General features: G+C 40.9%; 1 protein-coding gene across 3 annotated transcripts in view; it reads left to right on the forward strand.

Annotated features, from left to right (window-relative positions):
- The window catches only part of LOC116329510 (sentrin-specific protease 7-like), a 25649-nt gene extending 15629 nt beyond the window's left edge, over nt 1-10020 (forward strand). For all 3 annotated transcript variants that reach the window (XM_039606925.1, XM_039606926.1, XM_031751538.2), the window contains 11 exons: nt 253-476; nt 715-782; nt 857-973; nt 1602-1724; nt 1836-1928; nt 3297-3373; nt 3840-3895; nt 4981-5024; nt 5435-5503; nt 7337-7487; nt 8064-10020. In XM_039606925.1, coding sequence (XP_039462859.1) covers nt 253-476; nt 715-782; nt 857-973; nt 1602-1724; nt 1836-1928; nt 3297-3373; nt 3840-3895; nt 4981-5024; nt 5435-5503; nt 7337-7487; nt 8064-8219 — 1178 coding nt within the window. In that variant the 3' untranslated portion in view covers nt 8220-10020. The remainder of the gene's footprint in view (nt 1-252; nt 477-714; nt 783-856; nt 974-1601; nt 1725-1835; nt 1929-3296; nt 3374-3839; nt 3896-4980; nt 5025-5434; nt 5504-7336; nt 7488-8063) is intronic.
- The last annotated feature ends 202 nt before the right edge of the window (nt 10021-10222 follow it).

Consider the following 10222-nt stretch of genomic DNA (forward strand, 5'->3'; position numbering starts at 1 on the left):
GAAGGCACAGTGTACCGATTCCAGCTGTGAGGTCATCTGTACGGGGCCAGAAAGACCTGCGGGTGGAAACAGAGAGAGAGCTGCTGCTGGTGTTTACTGGGAGAACACAAGAGCTCACACTGGTTCAACTGGGCTCACAGTGCTCAATGACATCACAGTGCTGGGCTGACTGGGCTGATCCTGGACCAGTGTGTTTATAACTGGTTTTAATGTACTCGTGTTGGATAACCTGGCATCTCCTGCTCTCTGCAGGTCCTCCATGCTGCTTCATCCTCCTGCTATTGAAGGAGCAGCTGCAGGAGCTCCAGGCCGCCCTGCTGGCCTCCATCCTCGACATGGAGGAGTACAAAGTCGCCACCCCCTCCACCTCTGAGGGCCCAGCCTCCCCTCTGGACTGGGCCAACGGCCTGCTGCTCCTCCACAGCTGTCCTCCTCCTGTGGACCAGCACCTCCTCAGACTGCTGGGACACTCGACGGTAAGAGATGCCTCCTCCTCTCCCTTCACCTCCTCTGAGCTCCTCTGCTCTTGCTCTGGCGCTGAACGCCATCAGGACAGACTATGAGACTAAAAGTTATGGTTGAAAACAGATCATTAAATAAAGAGACACAGATTGTAACCTGATACACAAACTAATCAGTGTGTCACAAAACGTTACTATTAAAGGTCAAAGGTCACAATTAGGTTTAACGTCACAGATGTGTGTTTCCTGACAGAGGTCGAGTCAGCTGAGCAGAGGTCAGAGAAACAAGTCCAGCCTAAACTCTGCTGGTCTTCCCACCAGGTAAAACCAGTATAACCAGTATAACCAGGACAAACTATACATATATGGGCTTTAACCCTGAGTTTGGTCTCCAGGCTGATCCAGTACCCCGTGGCCCCCTGCAAAGGCCGCATCACCGTGACCAAGGAGGACCTGGCCTGTCTGGACGCTGGCGAGTTCCTCAATGATGTCATCATCGACTTCTACCTCAAGTCAGTTTGTCCACTTGTCCTTGCTTCCTTTGCTTTTTGCTTTCTTTACATTCCTCCCCTCTTTCCCTGCCCCCTAACCTCTTGCTTCTTCTTTCTTTCCCTCACGCTTTCTCTACATTCTTCCTTCTTTCTTTCATTTCTTCACTTCCTTTTCTCCTTGATCTCTCCTTTATTTCTTCCATCCCTCCATCATCCTTCTTTTTTACTTCCTTACTTTCCTCTTTACTTCCTTCCCCAATTTCTTCTTCCTATCTTCCTTCCCTCCTTTCACTTCTTTTCTTCTGTTTTTCCTTCCTTCTTCCCTCATTCCTTACCTCTTTCCCAGATTCCTTCATTCCTTCCGTCCAGCATTCTTCCCTTCTTTCATCCACTCATCCTCATCCCTTTTTTTATTCTTCCTTGCTTCTGCCTTCATTTCTACTTTATTTCCTTCTTCCCTCTTTACTTCCCTCTCTCATTACTTCCTTCCCTCCTTCCTCTTTTTTCCCTATTCCTTCACTGTTTTCTCCCCCCAACCCTGATTCCTTCTCCCATCCTTCCCCCGCCGGCCTCCCACAGAGGTTTCAGAGGTTGTAGTAGCTGTTGGTCACCTGCAGAGGTCCCCCTCCCCTCCTTCTGTGTGCTGCAGGTATCTCCTCCTGGAGGGCGTTGGCAGCTCGGTGGCTGAGAGGAGTCACGTCTTCAGCAGCTTCTTTTACAAGCAGCTGAGCAGACGGCGAGCGGCTGGCGAGGGCACCGCCCCCTATGTCCCGTAAGAGCAAGCGCGTGCATCTCTCTTCTTTTTTTTTTTTTTTCTTCTTTTTTTTAAAAAGGTGTGCGAGGTTTCAGTTGTTTGAGTATCTCTGTGCTCGTGTGTCCTCAGTGACCGTCACACACGGCACCAGCGGGTGAAGACGTGGACTCGCCACGTGGACATTTTCACCAAAGACTTCCTGTTCGTGCCTGTCAATCAAGAGTAAGTCCCTCTCCTCCTCCACCTTCACAGTGGCGCTGTGGTCGGCTGGAATAAAACCTCCTGGAGCCGCCCGCGCTGACCTCAGCTCCTCGCCCCATATTCAGAGACGCCACTTTTCAATAAAAGCTGCACTCGAGCACCTCATCAGCGCGCGTACCTGCCAGCTGGCTGCACGCGATGGCTTTACCAGAGACGCTTCCTCCACTGTCGCTCCACTATGACCCCAGGCCCCGCCCCCCCTCAGGGTCCTCATTAACATCCAGACCTGCTCAGGACATCTTAAACCTCAGGCTGCTTTTACGGCGTCTTTGCACCATTCCTTCGTGTTTTTAACGAGGCCAGGTGACATTTTACCTCCACACTGAGAATATTTTCAGAGGCGCAGTGTGAATGTGGCATCTTCATACGTTCATACAGCGGATATCCACATGAAATACTCAGGCCTGAAAAACACATTAAACTAAAAAAAAAAAAAAAGTCCAACCAAATCAGTTAAACTCCCACTCAGAGTCACGACCACAGACAAAACCTGGCTTTGTTTTCCTCTGAGCAGCTCCCAGCACCAACGTCACAGTTTCAATAATGTCCAACATAATGTCCCATTATTAATTATTATAAAATAGAGACTAACATTATTTTTTTATTATTACTGTTGAATAAAATGTCTGCTGATTTTGAGGGGGTTAGGTGGGACTATCTCCATTTTTTTTTTCACTTTATTTCATTATTTTTAACATTTTTTTAAAATGTTTTATGTATACGGTATATTTTTTTTTTTAAGTAGTTCCCTGTTATTTTTGTTGTTTTGTTTATGTAATTATAAAAAATGTTAGGCGTTGTTTTTTTTTTTTGTTTTGTTTTTTTTTTCAATTTTTATGTGATATTTCACAATTTTTGGCCATTTTTCTTTTGGTTTTGTGCCATTTTTATATGCAGTTTTTTTTTGGTTTTCTTTCTTCTGGGACATTTTTTTTTTTTAACACATGTATTTATTTGGTAGCCACTACTTTAATTTTATAAAAAATTTTTTTTATTGTTTTCAGTCCTTTCAATTCAGTTTTTTAAATTATTTTTTTTATTTTTTTACTGGTATTTTATGAAACTTTTTAGTGCAAAATGTCCTTTTTTTTTTCTTCGACCTTTTTAATTATTTTGTATATTTTTGATTTCTTACACATTCTTTTTTTTTTTTTTTTTCTGTACAAGCTCAGTTGTACCACATTTTTCCAGTCTTGTCTTTTTTTCTCTTTTTTTTTTTTTTTTTTTTTTAATATTGAAAGTCTGAGTGTGTGTGGGTGTTTTTAGCTTTGGTTTTGGGTTGTTCTGCCCGTCTCTCCTCAGCTGTATGTTGTGGTTTTGTGTTGGCAGAGCTCACTGGTACCTGGTGGTGGTGTGTTTCCCGGGTCTGGAGGAGGCTCGGTACGAGGAGTTTCAGAGGCGAGCAGGTGAGCTGACCTGGTTTTTGTCTCAGTGGCTGAATGAAAGCTGTCTGGTGGCTTTGGTCATGTTCAGCAGAGCGTCTCTAATGGGCACCAGACGTGCTGGTGTTTACGTTCCTCTGGGAGGCAGCGTTTTAGGGTATTTGGGGCACGATGTTCGCCAGCGCTGATTAAAACACCATGCTCGAAGTTGACACCCAAAATTAAAGGATTAAATGTTCCAGACTTAAATATGTTCTCCACTAAAGACCCATTTGGACATTTCTGAATCTTTATTGTCTATAAATCAGCTCGTAGTAAACTGGAGGTCACATCTGGTTCATCATCTGTGCTTATTTCTCCTTTTTTACCATCTTTCCGTTTCATTCATTGATCTTCATTTTTTTCCTTTGGTGTTCTATGTTTAACCTCACATGTAGTTTTATTTAGAGCTGCTCGTGAAGACTTGAACGTGTTTTTGTTGTTGTTGCAGGGAAATCCGGAGCTGCTGAAAAACCAAACTCTAGTCTCGTATCGCAGCAGCCACCAGTAAGTTCACTGTAGATAGACTGTCATCGCTTTCAGTGTGGTGTAAATATCTACTCGTATCATGACCACAGAAAGCTGGTGACATTCAGGTTGCGACATGGGTGGGTCTAAAATGTTTCTCAACTTTGAGGTGAGCATCAAATGCATCAAATGGTTACCTAGGCTACCAGAGCCTGAAATGTCCACTGGCAACCTGCCGTCAGCAACAAATAACCATTTTTCCAGTAAGTGTTCTGCTCTAAGTGTTCTGAGCTGATCTGAGAATGTGACGTCAACAGACTCCATGTCACTGACTGGCTAATCAGTGGTGTCACTCGATGAGTCGTGAGTGTCTCAAAATCAGAAAAATGCCATTTTTGAAACCTGGCAATGGGGAAAGTTACTGGAAAAAAAAGCAACCAACATATACTATGACTGTAAATACAGGACTAATTTCATAGGCACTTTATTTATGGCAATTACACTTTAATTATAATACACATATACTGTAAGTACAGTGTAAACATACTGTAATTATAGATCAGCTCCACTGATTACACAGACTGATGAGCAGTAACTTTATTGTAATTAAACTTGAACTTGACTACCCTTTAATTACAGTTTAAATGTACTTTTTCACTTTAGGTGTGAAGTTGATTGTAGTAAACTGTAATTACATGTGAAAGTTCCTGCTGGTTTCACAGTAATTAAGCAGTAGCTGGTATTTAAAGTGTAGGTACAGACTGTAAATCCACCAAACTGCAGCAGGTGTCCTCAGTCTGTGGAGGGTTTCCACCTCATTTCGTACAGCTGTGACGACATTATTTATTTATATTTATGTAAAACTGATTCTCTCTGAGATTTCATGCTGCACATTCATTACTTCACACAGTTTCTTTGGCTCAGACGATCAGTTCAGTGTTGAATCTTCTAGTGAGATCTGTTTGGGAAAACATGGGCTGACCTTTGTGTTGAATGTGAAATGTGATGGTTAGTTGATGCTGCTGAAGAGGAGGAGATGCAGTGTTCTTTACAATCATTGAGATGTTTGTCTCCGTTATTGTTTTAAAATCCTGTGTTTGAGTAACTGTGTTGTGTGTTTGCAGGAGTCCAGTGAGCAGGGCTGGAAGAAGGACACAGTCTTAAAGAGGTCAGAGTTCACCCACATGACATTTTACATCGAAATCAATCAGAAATGATCAGATTTTATTCTAGTATTTTTATTTAACCGGTCACTTTTTCTGCACATATGGCGATTTTATCAAGTTTATACATAATTTGGTTTCAATCACGGAGGTTTCTGTTCCTTATTTTACCAGACACATGTCAATGATGCCGTTTTTTTTAATGTTTTTCTTCATTTTTCTTCAGTTTATTTGCTTTTTCTTATTACTTTTGTGACATTTCATGCAGATTTCCATTTTTTCCCAGTTTTTATTCCTTTTTTGTGCAGTCATATTTGTGGACCGTTTTCATTTTTTTTTTTTTTTTTTTTTTTTAAATTATTTGCAGTTTGTCCAGTTTTCTTCCATTGTTGTGTAACGCTCTCATCGTTTGCAGGCCGTGCATCCTGGTCATGGACTCACTGAAACTGTCGTACCACGACAACGTCTGCAGACTCATCAGAGAGTGAGTTCCACCTCAGCACGCACATCAGCAGGCACAGAGGACAGAAAACAAACCAAACCCACATTTATTAGTTATGTTATATTAATTTTTAATGAAATATTTAATATTAATATAGTTGACGTAATTAAAATATTTTTAAACTGATTTTATGTGGAACACGGCGCTCAAAACTCTGTCAAAAAAGGTTTTAGTACGACTTTGGTAAGCTACGAAGCCGCACCACTTGATGGATTGTTGGAGCATTGCGGCTACCGTAGTCAGGAGCCTCACGGAGTAATCTGGGTCCAAAACTCCGTCCGCTTCAGGTCCCAAAGTCAAATGAACACTGCAGCATCACTGAGAGTTAAAAACTGTCTAAATTCTTTCATCTTTAATAAAATGATCAGCGTTGCTGCTTTACCAGGTGTAACAATTAAGTTTAACATCCAGGCATGAGTTTGGCTCAGTGAGATGAGTAGCCGCCTTGAGACTAGGAAGGCCAGGTTCGAATCCTGCTCACAGCAACATTTTGGGCAGCACGGTGGTTAGCACTGTTGCCGCACAGGAAGAAAGTCCTGAGTTCAATTCCACCATCAGGCCGGGGTCTTTCTGTGTGGAGTTTGCATGTTCTCCCCGTGTTTGCGTGGGTTCCCTCCGGGTACTCCGGCTTCCTCCCACCGTCCAAAGACATGCAGCTTGTGGGGATAGGTTAATTGGATAATCGAAATTGTCACTAGGTGTGATTGTGAGTGTGAATGGTTGTCTGTCCCTGTGTGTTGGCCCTGCGACAGACTGGCGACCTGTCCAGGGTGTACCCCGCCTCTCGCCCTATGACAGCTGGGATAGGCTCCAGCGCCCCCCGCGACCCTGAAAAGGATAAGCAGAAGCAAATGGATGGATGGATCCAGGCATCCATGAAAACAGAATTTATTAAATTTAATGGGAGTTAGAAGTTAGCAGGAAGTTAGCTTGCTAGTTTCCACCTAAACATGATATAGCATGTTCTGACAGAGATTTCTGAAAAAATTAAAACATACAGCTCTGCTGTCACTTCCAACATAAATGAAGACAAAACTAAACAGCAGTGACTTTTTTTTTAGGGTTGCTGAAGTTGGGCCAGCTGGTATATAATGATGTGCTACGTGATGGTTAGCGACACAGCTATGTTAGCATAACATAAACACAGTAAAGCTGGTGGATGAATGCTAACTTTTTTCCACTCAATAAAAGTTCCAGAGGGTTCCTGATAGTTAGGGACAAATGCAATCGCATGGCATGATGCTGTAAACGGACCAAACTTCAGTCAGGAGAACAACTGAGATAATCCATCCACAATATAAGGTTAGTCATTAATATACTGGATAACAACATGGGAATAGAGCAGCTGCAAGAGAATTCAACATTAATGAATCAATGGTACGGAAGTGGAGGAAGGAAGAAGGAGTTGAGTAAAGTTTGACTTATCTGACTGTTTTGTTTCGCTTAATGCGCCTTATGATTCGGTGCACCTCATGGTCTGAAAAATACGGTAATATTATTAAATGTAATAATATTATATAAAGAATTAAATAAAAAGTACAAAAAATAAATAAATAAATAATGAAAGAAATGCTTAATACATGCACCAAAAATTAATTAAAAGGTATTATGATGTCAACACAATCACCTAAGTCAATGTCAATTGCAGATTAATAAAGTGAGGGAATATTATTGATCAATTGATCACGTTCAGACTTAGTTTCACTGAGTAAAAATTTTGGGGGTTTTATGTTAGCGTCACAGTTGCTTTCACGTCCCTGTGGTATTTGAACATATTTAACTGTGACTCAGCGAGCTGGTCTTTGCTCTGTTCAGCTACCTGCAGGTGGAGTGGGAGGTCCGCAGGAAGTCGCCTCGTCTGTTCACGTCCGACACAATGAAGAGCTTCAACTGCAAAGTCCCTCAGCAGGACAACAGCAGCGACTGTGGACTCTACCTGCTGCAGTACGTCGAGAGCTTCTTACAGGTGAACACACACACACACACACACAGGTGTTCACAGGTGTGAATGTTTTTAGTAAAATATTAACAAAAGATACAGAGAACAAAAGAGTAATAAACTGTGTGAAGCATATCAAGAATGTATTTAATTATCTAGAAAACAATAAATTGTAATTATAAAAATGTTAAAAAAAATCTCCAAATAATTATTTATTTTTGTCATTTTTTAAATAAATTGTATCAGAATAATATTTACCACACAGTAAAAATTCTATTAAAATATGTGAAAAATAACAACATAAATGTGTTTATGTTGTTACATACAACATAAACACAGAAACATAAATCACAGAATGATGCTGATAAAGAAAATATTAATTAAATTCCTTTTATTTGTTATGTTTTTGGGGGTAAATGTATTGAATCGTATTTCAAGTGCGTTATTCTGACATTATGACTAAAAATAATATTTGAATTATTATAAACTTACAGAAACGTGCTTTTTTTTTTCCGCGTTGCTCTGTTATCGTCTTCATGGTGCGCTCTGTCTGATGTCCTGATGGTCTGAGGCTAAATCGAGCTCTCTGATTGGCTCCTCCAGAACCCCGTGGTGCACTTTGACATCCCTCTGCGGTTGGAGAGCTGGTTTCCGCGGCAGCGAGCGCGACAGAAGCGCGATGAGATCCGAAGTCTAATCATGAGTTTGCACCAGAGTCAGCTGAAGGAGGAGGAGCCAAAACCGTCGCCGAGCCGCTAACTTGCCGCCGCCGCTGCTGCTGCTTCATTGACTGCTTCCTGTTTCACTCAGAGTCAAACTATATGTCTGTGAATGTACATAAATTTTTACTGACACTTCCTGGTTTTTAAAATAAAAGTATTTATTTAAATTTTACAATGTGAGGCTCTTATTTTGAAAGCCTGGAGCTGGCGTGCTGCAGAGTGAAACGTGTAATTGGTGAATTAATTGGTAATCAGTTGTGAGTGAAGTGAGGAGAGTGTGTCCTTGGTGTTTGTCTAAGCTGGGGTCAGAGGTCACTGGGTTACTACCAGCGAGTGTCTTGGTGTTTTCTAGCATTCCGACTTCTTTAATCCACTTTTTAAATTTATTTTCCTTCATATTTTAGTTGTCTCCTGTTCGAACATAATGCGATATGTTTTTATTTCTGTGTCTGTGTAAAAACCTGTTTATGTCTGCTTTTGTGTGCGTTCGATTGTGTGGGCTAGTTGGGTAATCTGTGGTTTTAGCTGAGTGCCTCCCCACTGAGAACCAATCAGCTTACCGCTTATTAAGTGGATCAGACAGGAGGGGGCGCCGGCCTCAAGGAGGGCTTATACATTTAAAGACAGGAGCGCCACAGTAGAGGCCAAGATTAGTGGATGAGCATAATGACTGCTAATTACTCACCTCTATGGAGCCCAAAAAAACTTTTTTAACTGAGGTGGGACGCTCCATAGAGCCGCTGCATGTCAACGTAACGGCTGTCAGAAAACTGAGAGAATAAAGTTTTCTAACCAAAATAAACTTGTTAAAATTTAAAAACATTAAAAACACCTTAGAAATGTTGGCCTGTGCTCTCCTGTGTTTGTTGTCTGGCCTTGGTCTGACATCAGTTCAGCCCAGTTTGGTCTCTTTTTGGTTCTGGTTGGCTCTGGTTAGGGAGCCCCTGACTCCTGAGTCATAGTCCAGCCCAGTGTGGCCCTCTGTTGGTCCTGGCCTTGGATGGACTCTAGTATCTCTTACATCTAGCCTTGGTCCAACCCTCTTTTGTTTGGGCCTTGGTCCTGGATTCAATGGGGCTCTGTTCTGTCTCTTCTCTGGTTCTGGTCCTGGTTTGACTCTGAACTGATTGACTGACCTTTTTTAGGCCATAGAACCAGTTAATCTTAGCGATGGGAGGTTGAGATTAGACAGATTTATGGTCGCTATGAGACCTCCCAAAATAATCTAAGTGAGCCCTGAAAACGGAAAACTGTAAGTCATAGCTCGAATAAATCCTTCTCCGTTTGTTTTTCATTCAACCTGCATATTTCTTTAGAGGTTTCTTCACTGTGTCTGTAGAACGTATCTATATAATAAAATAGATCATGTAAAGATAATAATACATATAATTTTTGTATATTTCATGTAAATTATGTTAATATGGACATGTGACATGTAATGCAAAATTAAGTGGTTTGATTTTTCTTTTTTCATGTATTGTAGATTTTTTTATTATTTTTCGTTATTCACTGCAAAAATGTTAAATTACAGAAAGATTTTGATTAAAATGGTATTGAAACAGAGTGTGAGCTTAACTTTTAACATGTTAGCACTTTCTGCTGAAATCATAAAAAATACGATGAATAAATCATTTAAACCTTATGGATAATCTGAAAAATGCAAAACCTAACAAAGTAATCTGAGTAAAGACTGATGACTGGGTTATTCATGCTCTCAGGAGCTTTTGAGAATTTATTTTATATTTAGTGTCACTTAAATGTTTTTTTTTTCTTTCTTTTTTTTAAATGACTGTGAAGACTGTAATGTTACCCGAGGAAAAATAAACATATGACATATTTATGGTTGTCACTGCCACCACTGACTTCATCTGGATTTAAGATGGATGGGTTGGACTGAAACCATGTACTGGTTGGATTTTGGCTGTAATCTAGCTGGAACGTTGCTGATTTCTGACTGGATTCTGCTGGAAAATTTGAATCAGTGGACATAACTGCAGAAAAATATATACAGGATGCATGGTCACTTATACAACCAGTCAA

Source organism: Oreochromis aureus, linkage group 23 (assembly GCF_013358895.1).
Source record: "Oreochromis aureus strain Israel breed Guangdong linkage group 23, ZZ_aureus, whole genome shotgun sequence".
NCBI classification, from domain to species: domain Eukaryota; kingdom Metazoa; phylum Chordata; class Actinopteri; order Cichliformes; family Cichlidae; genus Oreochromis; species Oreochromis aureus.